Source organism: Emys orbicularis, chromosome 17, assembly GCF_028017835.1.
Source record: "Emys orbicularis isolate rEmyOrb1 chromosome 17, rEmyOrb1.hap1, whole genome shotgun sequence".
Lineage (NCBI taxonomy): Eukaryota > Metazoa > Chordata > Testudines > Emydidae > Emys > Emys orbicularis.
This window is the reverse complement of record NC_088699.1, coordinates 16,645,987-16,663,145: the sequence shown is the minus strand read 5'-3', so window position 1 is coordinate 16,663,145 and position 17,159 is coordinate 16,645,987. Positions and strand designations below refer to the sequence as shown.

Sequence of the window (17,159 nt, the reverse complement as noted above, 5' to 3'; positions counted from 1 at the left end):
ATATATATATATATATACACACACACACAATTCCTAGACAGATTTTTTGCTCAATACAAATATACAAATGCTGACCTAACTCTTCTGATTTCCTGACAGAGGCTTGGAATGCCAAAATTACTGACCTAAAACAAAAAGTTGAAAATCTTTTTAATGAAAAATGTGGTAAGCATGTCAACCTTTTTTAAAACGTACCTTTTAGAGCTTGATGAGATTACTTATTTAGGCATGTACGTTGTGTCTGATGGTGCTGTTCATACACAGATTCTGAAAGACACTAATAGCCTTGCAAACTCTGGGCCCTGTTATCTCCCAGGAGCTTGATTCTCACATCGCGGATTGAAAATTCCAAACTATCGGATTCCCCCTAAGTTTTCCATGTAAGGCTGGAAATGGAGGAGTGGTGCAGGGGTTTGGCTTCAAAAATCCACAAACATCCTGTGGTCCACCAGAGACCCATTAGTTCCATATTGCCATGTACCTCCTTGTGGCTCAGCCGGACAACATGGCTGCAAGAGGAGCTGTGCTGTTAGGGACTCAGTCTTTCAGGAAGAGGCGCTTGCTTGATTTACTGCAGACTTGAGATTTTCCCCTTGTGTGTATGTGGAAGGTATCCGAGGAGCATGGCCCACTTTCTGCCCACCAGCAGTGCTGGAAACCTAACTCCCTTCTTCAGGATAAAATACTATTTTTGTAATTTACATGCTCTTTCATTTCAGGGGAAGCTCTGGGGCTTAAAGATCCTGTCAAGGTCCCATTTGCGTTATTTGAATCCTACCCAGAGGATTTCTACGTGGAAGGACTACCTGAAGGGGTGCCATTCCGCCGACCATCTACTTTTGGCATTCCAAGATTGGAGAAGATCCTGCGAAACAAATCTAAGATAAAATTTATCATAAAAAAGTAAGAGAACTGTGTGTGTCAATGGAAATGAGCTGCAGAGCTTAAAAAACAAAGTTAAGCCCTGAAAAAGTGCTAGATTCCTCCACTAACCACACTAGTATATATACGGAAATGTCTAGCAAACCAGGAAATGCCAGAGGATTTTTCAGATCTGCGGAAGGATATGTTAACATTTTTCTGTGCTGAATGCTCCTCAAAGCCTGCTTAATGGGGAGCAGCACACAGTTCTGGGCTTATTTCGATTTTAATGTTGACTTTGCATCTTCCCTTTAGTGGGAGCTGCAGGCTTTGTAGTTACGTCATTCGTACCTAAAAGGTCACCAACACTGCAGCAAGGAGTAAGGATGTTAAATCAAACTTCTGATGAATGACAAAAACTCCGATTTTCAGAAATTTGTCAAGTGTCCGTCGTGCAACATGGTGGTGCCGACCCCGATCTTTAGAGTAAAAACATTAAGATATTAGGGATTTGACATATATGTGCTGAAGGTAGAAAACCAAAATGATCAGTCGTCTTGTTAACTTTGTGTAACAGCCTGACTAGCATTACTGTACTAATTTTGCTCTCCCTCTCCTGACCACTCAGTTTTGACAGCTAGTATTTCCTTTGCTGTTGGATGGAAATGATGGATTGAACGTAATTTTACTGTTCTATATGAAATGTTCAAATCTGTTCATCTGCAGGCCTGAGATGTTCGAGGCAGCGATTAAGGAAAGCTCTGCTAAAAGTCCCCAGAGTAAGTATTATGACAGCTAAGGAGTTTGGATGGTGATCTGTTTTGGGCTGCTTTCAAAGATTATAACACTTCAGGAATGTTGCCCAGTGTAAACCAATTCCTGAAAACTTCACGGTATATTCACTGGAAAGTCTTATCCAAGTAGAAATCAAGACACAGCCTTAACTATGGTGCCACTGGTACACCTCTATAATGAAGATATGTCCCTACTCTGAGGAGCTGTAAAGCTGTTACATTTTCTTGACTTCTATCTAGTTCCTCAACTCAGCAATTCAGCGTCAGTAATGGCTTTCTTGTTTATCAGTCAGTTTTGTATCATCTAGCACACTTAAGGTCTCCGATCCCTTTGCACTGACTGCTACAGTGCCTCCTTCAAATCAGTAGGAGGCTGTGGCTCAGCTAAAGCTTTACAGTGCTGGAGCACGCACACACACACACACCCAAGATGTGAGGAGCCACTTTGCCCCGACTCCAACTTGTAATGCTGCTTTGACAAGGGAGCAAAGTGGAGGGAGCTGTAAAATTCCCTGTGTCAATCAGATGAAAAGGATTGAGGTACTGGTTAATGGCCCATACTGTACTCCCAAATTGTGACATAAAGCAGGTATTCCATAGAACGGGTTGGCAACCTTTCAGAAGTGGTGTGTCAAGTCTTCATTTATTCACTCTAATTTAAGGTTTTGCGTGCCAGTAATACATGTTAACGTTTTTAGAAGGTCTCTTTCTATAAGTCTGTAATAGATAACTAAACTATTGTTGTATGTAAAGTAAATAAGGTTTTTTTAAATGTTTAAGAAGCTTCATTTAAAATTAAATTAAAATGCAGAGCCCCCTGGACTGGTTGCCTGGACCCGGGCAGTGTGAGTGCCACTGAAAATCAGCTTGTGTGCCATAGGTTGCCTACCCCTGCCATAGAAGAAGTTGGGTTTCTGGGGTGCATTCACTGAACCTGATGCTGCTCTCAGTAGTTTAAATCAGAGGTTACTCCATTGAAGTTAGTGATGTTACACCAGTGTAAAGGTAGTGTCAGTGAGAGCAGGATCAAGAATGAAACATTGGACCAGATCCTCAGTTGTAGGCATAGCTCCATTAAAGTCAGCTATAAAAGATTTCCTATGTGGCTGAGAATTTAATATTCCACTATTCGTTCTTTTGATCAATATGTTTTACTAGTGTTACTAGAAATTGAGTGCTCTAGTTTATTGCTTTGACCAAAACATGAAAATATCCACACATGCTTTTTTAAAAATAAAATATCATTGGAAAACCTGCTAGGCAAACAAAACAAGACCCTTGTAACATAAATTAACCCTTTCTCTTGGTTTTGGTAGTTTGTAAGAAATAGCTGAAGGGTAAACTTTCAGAAGTGAAGTCCCATTTTCAGTAATGACTTAAGCACTTTGGAGCCTAAGTGTCATTGACAGTCAAGGGACTTAGGCATTTAGACTAAGCCCTTTTGGAAATTGAGCTTTTTTTTTTTTTACCACAAATCTATTTCTCTCCCAATGTTTCCCTTTTTATTTAATATGCTGGAAAGGTGTTAGCCCATCTTGAGCCATTTTGCTCATACTTTAAATTCCTGTTTCTGTTTAAGGAAAAACCAGTTCATCCAATACATCAAATACAACAAGCACCACAACAAAGCCAGTGGTGAACACAGCCGCAGGGGTTGAAGATCTTAACATCATTCAAGTGACTATACCAGGTAGGTGGGTGCTCTGATTTTACTGCTGCTTACTGTTTATAGCTCTCATTCTTCATGGCAGGAGCTCTTTGCCTAATGTTCCCACCTGCCCCCTATCGTGATTTGCCCTTTGACTCATCCTGTCTTATATATAGTACAGCCTACAAAGAGTATCACTTAATAGCCTCTCGTAAGTGACCTTTGTCTGCACTGTTGTCACACTGATTTTTTTAAACTTTTATGATTGTGTGTACTACTTAGTGAAATCTGCAGAAAAATGAATCTCAGTTCAGTTCCCATTTGCAGGTGGTCACATCTGCACGACCCCCCACCCCATCACATGCTAAATTAAGCGTTAATTTGCAACCTTGTTGGCAGTCTCAGTAGACACAATTAGGATTAAATGATCATGGAGATTCTCTTCCCCAGAAGTGGTCACTTCAGTTCAGGGATAAATTACACTGGTTAGGCAGTGTGGGAAGGCTTGCACTGTGGCTAAATAGAGGATTTCAGTCCCCAGTCTTACACTGTCACCACATTTACTTAAAATAAATCATGATTTGTAAATAATGGGTTTATTCAATACATTTTCTCCTTTAATTAATCTAACATTGTCCTGTAAATATTTTGAAATCATTTTCAGGCTTGTTTAAAACTGCTACTTTTTATAGTTCGCATATTTACAAAATCCTCCATTACTGCTATAACCAAAAAAACAGTGAAAAGGCCTATTTTTGTTCTGATTACCTAGTGCTTAATAAAGCAAACATCTATTCTTGTTTTAAATAAGCTCTTGTGCAGTCAGTACTGCACTAGTTGAAGAAGAAAATCACCTGCTAAATCCTGACACTAACAATTTCTTTCAGATGATGAAAGTGAAAGATTATCAAAAGTAGAAAAGGCTCGACAACTGAGAGAACAAGTAAATGACCTCTTCAGCAGGAAGTTTGGTAATCGCTTTTATTTCTGATTTGAAATAGCTTTGAAAGTAACCACTGATTTACATTTTGGTTTTAAATAAGTATAACCTATAGTATATAATATCCTTTACAGTTGACGTTTTTACACTGTATATATAACCAATGTGTAATTTTTTTAATCTGTAATTATATGCGCCAGCTTCCACAGAAATCTAGTTTGAGGGCTAAATTGTTTTGTGTTTCTTAAACCGAGAAATCCCTGTGATTTTGGATTAATAAATATTTTACGTGTAAACCCAGAATTTGCTTAAAGCTACACAGTCCTGATCAGTTAACACCTTAAAATGTTAAAGCTGAAAGAGTTTTTAAAGTCTTATTTACCCTTTCACTGTTCAGTTTTTCTTTAATTGTGAGAGGAAACACTTTTTCCTTTCATGAAAATGTTTCAGAGTATTCTTTTCTATAATTTATTTTTATAAAACCTAAATTTTAGTCCTTTATATATTGAACTGTGATACTTGGATACTAGTGACTCTCATGAACCGTATCCTTCATGAGTGTAGCTTGGAACACAGTTCATTTGAAAATTACCCAATGTAATGTTTTAAGTGGCAAGTGCATTTTAAGGTTATAGCACTTGAGATTATTTTAAATGCTTGTTTTCACATCACTTGATTTTCTTACTGCCCTGAGTATTTGTAAACTGAGATTTGTAGACTTGGGTCACAGTTCAAATCACAACGTCTCTTATTTAGGTGAAGCAATTGGTATGAATTTCCCTGTGAAAGTCCCATACAGAAAAATCACCATAAACCCTGGCTGTGTGGTGGTGGATGGAATGCCTCCTGGAGTGGCATTTAAAGCTCCCAGTTATCTGGAAATCAGCTCCATGAGAAGGATTTTGGAATCAGCAGAGTTTATCAAATTTACTGTCATTCGGTATGTGACTGTCATTTTACTGTCATTGATTATATAATGTAACCATGATCATCCAGATGTCATGGTAATAGCCAATACTTTTGGAAAAGTCAATATTTCAGAAAATTGAGGAAATCTTCAATATAATAATAAATGTGGGGAGGCGTCGACTCTGTTTTGAATAACAAGCAGTTGAGGTTATTTTAAATTCAAATAATTGAGGGTGCACAGCATTAACATGAAAATCCCTGGGAGGGAAGCATACATAGGAACATTGATTACATTGACTTGTAAGTGATTTCTAGCACACCAGCTGAAAACTGCTCCTACGGTACGGCACATGACTATACAAACAGTTATGGACTTTGCTGTCAAGGCTGTTAGATCCCAAATTCTTTCCTTTGCACAACAGAATTCGTAGGTCCACAAGCTTTGTTTGCTCTTAACAGTAAATTGTGTATCTGTAGTAGTTTAAATTTCCAGATCAGCATGGCTATGTTTTAAAAGTCGTGAGTACATGCTTGGATTCCTGAAGTTTAAGATTTTCAGTTACTGTTTTGCCTAACATTCTTGAGAATGTGTCCCTCTTAAAATCAGTTCAGGTACTCTCTTTTGATAAAATATGATGATTACCCTGGAAGTTAGTTTAATCAAGAAATAAATGGTTTTGCTTATACAGTGGAATAAATGAGATTTTGGAATCTATACAGATGATGAATCAAGAAAGTGAAAACATAAACACTTAGATTCTATTCTGGTTTACAAGGGATCAAATCCAGCAGTTCTGTTAGCAAGCAAGGAGTTTCTAAAAAGTGAATTGAGAGAGGTCCAAATTTTGCAGCTCTTAATCAAGATTGATTTTGAGCTTATGAGTCTTGATCAATATAAGAACATGCGGTATTTTGGCCCAAGTGAAGATTTGATTCTCTTAGCAACTGTTTGAAGGAAGGACTTGCACCTTCTTATCGATGTAAAATTGACACAGTCTGCTGGATAAACCACTCTGCTCCAGGCGGAACTATGCTAGAACATTGCAGTCCCTCCTTTTACTTTGTGCTCCGTTATGAACCCTCAGGTGAGGCCCTCCATAAGCGGGAAAGATTGTACAGTAAAAGTGATCTTAGAAACATTAAGTATTCCTTTTATTTTTTTTTACACAGACCATTTCCAGGACTTGTGATTAACAACCGTAAGTATTCCATTTTTTGTCACTTTGAATTCTACTCATGTATCACTCCACAGGTCATGCTAGATGATTGTAGCATTATCCCAGGGTGGCAGAAGGTCCAGAGCATTAACTGCTAAATATGGACAACTTATTTCATTAGTACTTAGTCAGGAAATCTAAACATGCTTGGTTTATTTACAGGAGGGCCAGACTTACAAAACCACATGAGCTCAGTGCTAGCTTAGAACTTGCACGGTTCATCCTGCAGGATCCCAGAGCATGTTAGAAACATGATGAAGTCAGTTACAGACTCATACAAGATTCTCTTCACCTCAGGTGGGGCTGCATTTCAATAGCAGTTGACATGTGGGAGCTTTTCCATAGCCACACAAAGGCATTGGAGTGAAAAATTAAGTCTTCAGCTGAGAATTTAGGGAGACAGAATGTAATTATCCAATTAGGACTTTGGCCTGGTCACCCAAATATTGTGAAAAATGCCCAGGTATTTTCAGTTATCTAAAATAGTCATGACCTTGGTTTTAAGCCTCATTTGAAAAACAGTACCTCTGGTAGCATAGCATCCCTTAGAATCATAGAATATCAGGGTAGGAAGGGACCTCAGGAGGTCATCTAATCCAACCCCCTGCTCAAAGCAGGACCTATCCCCAACTAAATCATCCCAGCCAGGGCTTTGTCAAGCCTGACCTTAAAAACCTCTAAGGAAGGAGATTCCACCACCTCCCTAGGTAACCCATGCCAGTGCTTCACCACCCTCCTAGTGAAAAAGTTTTCTTAATATCCAACCTAAACCTCCCCCACTGCAACTTGAGACCATTACTCCTTGTTCTGTCATCTGGTACCACTGAGAGCAGTCTAGATCCCTTGTCAGGCGCTGAGCCATTGGTATACTACAGATTCAGAAGGCAAACCCCTACCAGCATTACTTCTCTCTCACCTGGATTGAGCCTCAGCCAGCTCTCATCCATTGCCCAGTCTCCCCTTTACATTGGATAAGATGCTCAACGGCATCAGCTGGAAGTGGCAGTGTGCTCTACTGACTACAGTGCCTTCAGGATCTTCTCATTGACTCTCCCATTGGCCCCATATATCCTGTGTCACCATCTGAAAGATCCCTCCATTCAGAAGAGCAATTCCTGGCAGGGGTTCCAGAGAATTGTCTGAGGGGCAGAAAGGACCCACTTAAGAGCAACCTGTCCACTGCTACGTATAACTGCAGGAGTCAATAGCATAACACATCAATGGCAATTGAGAACAGCTGATAGACACTTGATTTTCTTCCACCACTGGAAGGATATTGATAATAGGATCACGTCCTATTTCTTTCCCATACAAATGTCTGCCATCAGGTCCTCAATGGTCAAGGCAATCTGAGGTGTCTAGATACAGAGAGAATTGTCTATTACTTCAATAATGTTAGTGGTCTTGCCATTCGTTTTGTACTATCCTTTGAAAACCAGTCTTGTTTAGCGTTATAAAGGGTGATGTTAGCGCAGGGGATTATAATGAATCTTTAGGTTCTGAGGGAAGAGAAGTGGAAAACACTTGTATCAAGCAGAAGAGGGTATATTATTCAGTTACTGTGAATATAACTTGTTTATGCAACAGGTTCACAGGGGTGAACGTACAATAAAATATAAATGCCATTTGACTGTTTGAGGGGCCTTTTCTTTTTAAACCTAAACAGTTGACCGTATTTATTCTCTCAGAGTTGATGGAGAAAACTGAATCAGAAACACCAGCCAAGGCACCGGCACCAGCACCAGCTCCGGCTCCAGCTCCGGCACCGGCACCGGCACCAGTAGTACAAGGTGAACATAGAGGTGTAACAAATCGCTTTTTGAAGGGCAATAGGAGTCAGATTCTAGGGCTTGCTAACTAATGAAATTGTTGCCCGATGATGGGCTGTATTCTAGGCATGTAAAGGCTGATGATGTTGATATTCCAGATTTTACTTTGAAAGAGTGTCTGCTCTGGTAATTAAGGATTTTAAAATCTGAGTAGGAAGAAACATTGCTCCCTTCTTAATTTTGGGGGGTTTTGTTAGTTCTCTGACTTGATTTTTTTTTTTTAATGTCACCAGTAAGCAGGAAGGATGAGAGGCAGCATATAAAGCCCTTCCTTCCTTCCTTCCTTCCTTCCTTTTTGTGTTTGTGTTTAGTTCAAAAGTCTGAGCATACTTTGGTCAGATCTTAGTTTAACCAAACCAATTAGCCCATCACTTTCAAGGAACAAATGTGGGTGCAATACATTAGGATGAAGGCAGTGAGATGTCTCTGTTCATATCTTCTGCAGCACAGTAACTGCTTATGTATCTAGAATGCTGTTCATATATTTAAATCTTCACAAAGAATTTAGCAGAGTTGATTGTATTTACACTACTGAGTGATTAACTAGTTGTAGGTAAGCAATATTCCTTTTGGCTTTAAGTGAATTTGAAGTTTCGGATACATTTTTGATGTCCATGTTGAAAAACTGGTGTCCCAAGTTATATGTCTTTGAATAGAATAGACTTCGCCACATAGTGGGATTAGACCATAATTGTTGAGAAGTGAGATCCTAGACCAAGAAACAGGGCCAGGTAATAAACTCCCTGACTCCTAAGGGGCAACTCACCACTACTGCAGGAGCTGTAATTACAGAGGAAAATGCCAACTCCTCTATTACATTTGCAAGACAAAGGAGCTACAGGAACATAGTAGATGGCAACTAGTGAGAACTGCTTACAGTCAAGCTTATCTAAGTGCCCATAGACACTTAATTACATTGGTTAAAAAAAATCCTGAAGCTTTCCTAACACTTGATTATATGGAAAATACAGATCATTTACACACTGGGTAGATAAAAATTGATTTAAAAAAAATTGATGTTTTAATTATTTAAATTATAATCTTTTTCTTTTTAAAAATAAACCTGTTTAAAATGAAATCTGAATTTAATACATATAAGGCCTGAACTACTTATAATCTCAGACAATTAAATAAAAAATAAATATGCTGTATCATGAGCCTTTATCAAAAACTTTGAGTTAAAGGCTGCTTTTCTGTATAAAGAAAGGTGCTTTCCCCCTACTTCTAACTTTTGAGATCAAGCTTATTGGCTCAGTAGGGTGGTCTAAGTAACTTAGGAGTCTGATTTATTTTCAAGAGACTTAGTTAAGTTCCAGTCACTTTCACGGAGGCATATTTTAAAACTTTTCCAGGCTGACTTGAAATAATTGGCTTAATTCACTGTTTGCAGTTAATCCCTCTGTTTAATCAACATTTAGTTGTAAATTTGAAACCTGTTTTGGAAACAAAAGGATCTCATATCAAAACATTTCAGTTTTGTTTAATAAAAATAAATTTTTATGCTGGTCCGTGTATTGAAATTCCACTTACGGTCCTAATGCAGCTTGATAACAATCATGAGCAAAAAATTAATTAATAAATAATCAATTTGTCATTCACTTTTTTCTGACATAATAAAAATGTACAGTTAACAAGAATCTGAAAATATTATGCTATATAATTGCTTAAATTAAGGTATATTGTTATCATGTATCCCTGTAGATAGCAAAAAGATGTACCAAATCTAGTGTAAAAGTTCTATTTAGCTGTAAATTAACATGTTTTAATGGTTATATCAACAGTCGGAATGAACCTTTCTTTAGAAAATAACTGAAATACAGATGGAAAAGTTGATTAAAATCAGTGATTTAAATCAAGTCTTTCCACTTGCTGATTTAAATCAATCCACTCTGCTTACACACTTGCTAATAGAAAACCCTGCTTAGAAACTACTTTAAAGAGGTCCCTTCTTCCCACATGTAAGATGACATAACTATGACCCTGAAGCTGTTGTTTTGTTGATGTCAGGGTGTATATTTAGTTAGTTTTGATAATATTAGACCAAACTCTATGTTCTCCATTCATGCACCCTTAGGCACACCATTGCATAATGAGTTTTTTACAATCCATTAAGACTCATGCATATGTACAGAGCAGTGAATCTCACTTAATACTCTGAAGGGAAAGTGGTGATGGCTTTTGTAATTTAAAAAGGGACATCAGATTTTACTTTTTAATTATCTTCAGCAGGTCACAGTTGTATCTTGGACACAATATTTGAAAGCGATCATAGGAGAGAATATTCACTAGCTTTCCCAAGCCTTGCTGTAATATTTATCTTAAGCACATTGTTTAAACTACACGTTTGTTAATTTTATTATATATTTTTTTCATTTAAGAGCCAGCTGAACCAAGCCAAATAGAAGTATCTATAGAAGGTAAGTGACAGCTGTCAGTTATTATAAAAACGATGTCTTTTTGGTGATTTTGAATAAGGTTGCATCACTTCTAATAAAATTAAAAAGATAAAGTGGTGTTTAATCAAAACACAAGTCATTCTCTTTTGTTTCCCTTCCTGGTTCTTCATGAAGTGTTGGTTTGCAGTAAAAATTTATTACTCCGATTTTGTTTTACAATGTTTATGAACTGTTCTTAATAAGTCATGACTTTATGTAGCTGTGTATTTGAGTGATGGCTTGTATCCTAAATGATGTCTGTCTTTATTCAAAGGAGTTTTCCCCACAGTTCACATGACTGAATGATTGCCATCACCAGAGAAAAGAAATAATTTCCATAAAATTGCACCATTTTGAGTGCCTTTTTGCTATTTAATCATTTTCATCATTTGAATTTTAAAAGATACATGGATATTTTCTTAATATTCAGTCAGCAGTTATCGACTTTGCCAGTGCAATACTGTCATTGATATTAATGAAACTTTGGTCAAAAAGATTCTTGTTTCTTTTTCAACAGATGTAGCAGAAACAGAAGAAAGTTCTCAAATAAAACAGGAGCCAGATCCAACGTGGTAGACCTTATCAATATTAGGGTAAAATAATTTAGTATCTGTCAAAATTAATAGTTATTAGGGAATAGTATTTTTACACCTCTTTGTAGGGAATGCACGTCATATGGCTAAGGCACAAGGCTGGATGTCAGGAGATTAGAGCTTTCTTACTGGCTCTGTCATTGCCTTGGCCTGCGACTTTATGCAAGTCACTTTGTCTGGCTCACCCAGGTTGTATGCAGCTTAATTAATTAAAGCTTGTAATACATTCAGATACAAGTTTGATAAGTGCCATAGTACTACCTATAAATAAAAATGGATTATGATTACATGCCTAAGGAGATCTAAGACTTAATTCATTAATGTTTGTAAAGAGTTTTGACATGCTTGGGTGCAAAGGACATTATTATTGTTGGTATAGCCTGTATACTTGAAAATTGTAATTAAGCATGGTATTTCTTCTTCCTTTTAATATTGCCTGAATTTGAGAAACACATGGTGGCATAATTAGCTTTGATTAAAAAAAAAAATGTGATTGCTGTTCATTTTAAAAGTTTTGTTTCTTACTTTTTTTAACCTCAGAAAAATCTCAGTTCAAGTTTTGGGACAAAGATTCGGGGTAAATCTTATTTTATTTAGTTTAACCATTTATCTAGTTTTTCCATTTCTCGTTCTCCTAACAAGATTCCGGTGGCAGTTGAAACTGTACTAGTTATGGTGTTATGCCAACAAATAAAAATATGCAGAGTTATAGTTTACTCTTAGGGTTTACTTTGTTATAAACCATTCAGGAAAAAAATGTTAAATATTAAGAATTATTACATCTGCACTAGTTTTTTGAAGTTTGAATTTATTAAAAAGCTCTGAACCAAGTTTTTTTAGTTTTGAGCTTTGATACTTTTGTAACATCTGTCAACTTGATTGACCTAAAGCTGGGTTGTATTTTCTAGTACATTCGTACTGTGGTCTCCCTTTTTAAAAGTAAGAAAATGCTATTGACTATATTCATCACAAAGTTGATAATTTGAGGTTGAATATGAATAAAAATTTTCCATATCTGAGATCTGTTAGTCTGTCAAGCAGTATTTCAATGGTAGAAATTTCATTGTTTAAAATATTTAAGATAGACCGGACAAAGCGTTAGAAAATGTTGGAAATAATCCTTTCTTTTCAGGAAAATGGACTTAACCTAATGATGTAAAAAGATCTGTTGTAACTTCTGTTAACCAAATTCTACAGTCCCTCATTTGGTTTAAATTCCCATTGAAGCTTGTGGGAGTTTTGTCTGAGTAAGGGCTGCAGGATTTGGTCTCTGGTTCTGTGTCACTCTAGCAACGTTACAATTGTACTCACCTAATGGATTCAACAGAGAATTTACATCAAGTGAAATGCCTGGGTAAAACCCTGTTTTAAGAGGGCACTCAAGCACATACTTAAACCCATTCTTATTCAGGAAAGCACGTGCTTGGGTACTTTCATGAATCATAGCCTAAATGAGGACTTGAAGAGATGTACACAAATTTCTCAAGTACTAGTATGTATAGTAGGATACATAGCTGCAATGAAACTAACTTCACCTTTGTACTTTTTTCCTATCTAGTCAGAAGCATGCAGTCCGGAGAAGAGCTTGCTGGGACTGTCCTGAGCTGTGTAATATAATTGTATAAGAGAAGTACCTTCTATACAAACCTTTTTTGTACTTTTAGATAGAAATGTCTACTTTTTCAGCAGTTCTGTGAATTGACTTAAAGCAAAGAGTGACTGTAGATTTGGAAAGGTTGATTATATATTATAAGGATTAAATTTGAGGCAGCAATGCTGAAAAAATGACAGGGATTCATTCAGATTTTAAAAAAATCAACAGGAATTTAGAGGCCGTCTACATTTCCCAGTAAAGTAGAATTGTACTGTGCCTGGATGCATCTCAGCTTTTGCGATGAAGAAAAATACCTACAGTAGTTCATTAATTTTCTGTTTTTGGAAAAAAAAAAAATGATTTTTGGTTCTTTCTCCTTAATGGCTGATTGGACAATACTATCTGTATATTTGAACTAATTTTTCCTATGATATCTATCTCAATTCATATGTTTTTCATAAATAAATAAAAGATGAACTCGTTCACCTGACCGTTAGTATGCATTAATAAAGTGGACTATGAAATGGTCAGTATCTCAGTGTGTGGATGAGGAACAAATTTAAATGGAGCCCTTCTTCTATTTTGTTCCATTATTTCAAAGTAAAGAGTGTATGTTTTATCAGGGCATCATACGGTTTATGTAAGAGAAGGGTCCAGTCTTGCAGTCCTAATGCAGGCAAAACTCCCATTGACTTATGTGAGAGTTTTACATGAGGACTGCTGGATGATGCCCTTTAATTCGTTTAGAACCAGTTATGGACACTTAAGCAACTAAGCTGTTGTAAGACCTAGTATGTTGAGAGTTAAGTTACCTGTAGTCCTTTCTGATTGCTCCCCACATCTTGTAAAAGACAAATGTAAGCGTTTTAAAATTTAACGAACCATAAGAGATGTAAAATGCTGGCTATGTGATAAGCTCTACAGAGTAAATATGGAGTATTGTAAAAATTTCTTTTTGGGGATGACTGCATTATGCACAAATGGGTAAATCTTATTTCCAGGTTGCAGAAAGAAATAAATTTCTCATGGTTTTCACGACTACCCATGCAGTATAAATTGATGTATTTTGCAGCAAATGGTTTTAGCTATAATTTTTTTTAAAAAAATAGGTAAAATATGATTTAGCATATTTATAAATTCAAATTAAATAAACACAATCCAGTCATGCCTTTCTGACACAAATCCAACGTTACAGGTCTCTTTTTATTACATCTTTGAGGAATCTTTTTTGAAGGATCTAGTTTAATTTGGTATAATAAATGTATATGAACTTGGAATATATAGCAGAGGAAATATTTTAAAGTCACTGCCAAGATCTTTTCAGAACCACATGGGTTCTGCAATTCTAAAGCCACAAGATATGCTGCAGTCATGCTCCTGCAAGAGCTGTAGAATCTTTTTTTTTTTTTTTTTTTTAACCTGTGAGATTTTTCAGAAGTGCTCAGTGTGGGTCCAGCTGGTCCCAGTGAAATGAATGGGAGTTCTACCATTGACTTCAATGGGAGCAGAGTTAGGTTCATGCTGAGCCCCTTTGAAAAGACCACTCTAAGTTTCTAATTCTTGTAGTTGCAAAGAGAGCCTTCCAGATACGAATCAAATTGAAATTGATGTATGTGCTGCCTTCCTGATTCTGTAGATGGACTGTAGTCAGATGCATGTGAACTGCCCCATTCCGCTAGATTCGTGTGTTAACTCTGAACCCTGCTGATGTCATTTCATTATTTAACCATTAAGTATTTCAGTGCTGATCATTATAATAGAAGTGTTCAATTAACGTTCAATCAACTTCTACGTAATTGTTTGAAGTGCTAGATATTGGGACACCGGCCAATTGCGTGGCAGCTGTCGCTAAAGGGTTGCTGGAATGGGGAACTAGTTTAAGTACCACTCAAAAATTTTGAGTCAACGCTGCCTCTGCCTCTAAGAAGGAGAAAAGTGGTGCATCCCTTCTGCATGCCTCAGCTGCCTCCTGCATGCCAAAAATCTAAACTACCCTCTGCACAGCTGCTAAGCCTTCCAGCTTCTCTCAGCAATGCATTTTTATATATTGCTAATGGAATAATCTATATAAGAGTGAATACTCAAAATGTGGGAGTGGCACAAAATCAATAGAACTTAAAAAATCAGATAACATGGAAACTGCAGAATTTATATCCAGCTTGCTGCGGAGACTTGGGAAATTTATGCTCTTCCAACACAAGGACTGAAAAGGAAAACCAATGCAATAGTTATATTTAAAAAACAGATTTATGTGCATTGCATCTGTCCATATGATGGCTTATGGCAGTGCTGTATGAAAGTCTGGACACATCATTCAGTCTTCAACACTGCTCTGTCAGAAGTGACAGGATCACTTTGGTTGTTTCAAATAGGTGTGAGTCACATACAAGAGAGAAATCATACTGACAAAGTAATTGCATGAATTTGTACTATCCAGATATTGCATATAAATCCACTCTGTATAATGTTATAATAGGTCAACATCTGGAAAGTATGATCGCATGTGTGGAAAATCGATCATTTCCAATGAGGTATGTCACTTTTTGGGTCTGAGGGAAGATCATGCTCTAAAATGCTTGTCTGCGCCTAAAAATTGGTGATAACTGTTACCAGAATCCTGAACATTTTTTATAGTAGAGAAATATTGAACAGTCTGCCCCACACTTGAATATTTCCATCTCCTCCTGAGGGGAGTCCGTTTCACCTAAACAAGAGTCTTGTTCCTGATGGTCTAGGGGTTCAAAATTCTAGAGAGAGAATTAACCTTCAAAACATTGCACTTAATGGATTTTATTTGAGATCATGCTTAGCCACTAGGTGTCAGTTAATGCTCAGTGCTAACTGGAGTACATTTCAGCTGCTGGGTTCATGCCTATCCCTGGAGCTTTGAAGATTCCCAGATACAAACTGAGCACCAGCCACTCCATTTCATTTTCTCATTGTCTCATCGCTGTTGGGGGACAGGAGGGAAGGCATCCACCACATGTTGACAATTTTTCATCAGCCGTTAGAGCATTTAGTGTCTTTTGCACATCCCAATGTGCCATCTGTGAAATAAACAAAGCCCCTGTGATTCTGGATTGAATTAGGTTTTTACCTTAACTTAAAGAACAGAAACAGAAATTGCCTTTGGACCAGACAAGAGCAGAGTTTCATACTCCTTTAATTTCCAGGCATTTCAGCACTTGTTACAGATGCATCAGTACAGAAGGGAGGCTAATTCTAATCCTACAAGGTTTTAAAGCTCCAGCATTCAGTCTTTAATAACTTCATTAATTGTCTAGAGTATTAAATGTCTGTGTCCATGCATAGGCAAAAGCTGATGGATGTGATTGTAGTAAGGGGCCATACAGTTGAAAGCTGTCAGCCATAGTGCCCGTTGCATAGCCCAGGTAAGCATTTCTACCTGTGTAGCACTTATGACAGATCCCAGACCCAAGATAACTGAAGGCTGAAAGGGGAAACATAAAGTGAAAATATTCTGCACTATGTCTGAAACCCGCCTTCTAGATATTGCCAATACCTTCTTAATTACAGCTGTTAATTTCAAATGAATACGCTTAACATGGACTTCAGAACCTATGAGCAAACAAAGGCACCTAAATAAGCCGCCTGCTTGTTTGGGTTGCTGGGCACTGTAGTCCCCACTGAAGTATGTAAAACTCTGAAGTTAATGGGGGCTGTGGGTGCTCGGGAGCTGTAAAAATTAGGTCACTTTAGGTGCCTTTATGCACCCATGTTTGAAAATCATAGCCTGTCTGCTTACGTACTGTATTACTAGTTTGGTTTATTTTTCAGCCTGAATCATCGCTCCCTTGAAAACTTGCTCTACTCAAATTATATTGCTTCCTATCATTTTGAAACTTAAAGTAACTACTGCTCATGCGCTGGAGAGGCAAATGAAGTAGTAGTGAGGGTATGTTTCATGTCCCATTATAGAAGCCTCAGTTAGAGCCAGAAGTCTAGTTTCATTTTTGCCTCATGCTAAAAGTGGGGAAACAGGAAGGAAGATACTAAATAATTTCCATGATGTCACACAGTGACTTTCTGCAATTCAATTTAAATTTGGCATGGACTTAGGCTGCAATTAGAAACTAAAAGCATTTTTCTACTGAAAACTGCTTTTGTATAAGTATGATGAGAATACCCACTATTTAATAAAGTAGAAATCAAATCAAATAATACAGTGAAGATGGTGGATAAAGTTGAATTTGTTTGAAATATTTCATAGTTGTAAAATTGTGTATCGTATGCTTTGGAAGAAGGCCCCTTCTTAAAGTAACACTAAGGGCTGGTCCACACTACCCGCCTAATTCGGCGGGTAGAGATCGATCTTCTG

General features: G+C 37.3%; 1 protein-coding gene across 5 annotated transcripts in view; it reads left to right on the top strand.

The window, feature by feature from the left end:
- The window catches only part of GTF2I (general transcription factor IIi), a 62,650-nt gene extending 52,075 nt beyond the window's left edge, over positions 1-10,575 (top strand). For all 5 annotated transcript variants that reach the window (XM_065418458.1, XM_065418454.1, XM_065418457.1 and 2 more), the window contains 9 exons: positions 100-165; positions 720-903; positions 1,588-1,640; positions 3,235-3,345; positions 4,191-4,274; positions 5,000-5,183; positions 6,323-6,351; positions 8,058-8,090; positions 10,568-10,575. In XM_065418458.1, the coding sequence (XP_065274530.1) occupies positions 100-165; positions 720-903; positions 1,588-1,640; positions 3,235-3,345; positions 4,191-4,274; positions 5,000-5,183; positions 6,323-6,351; positions 8,058-8,090; positions 10,568-10,575 (752 nt within the window). The remainder of the gene's footprint in view (positions 1-99; positions 166-719; positions 904-1,587; positions 1,641-3,234; positions 3,346-4,190; positions 4,275-4,999; positions 5,184-6,322; positions 6,352-8,057; positions 8,091-10,567) is intronic.
- The last annotated feature ends 6,584 nt before the right edge of the window (positions 10,576-17,159 follow it).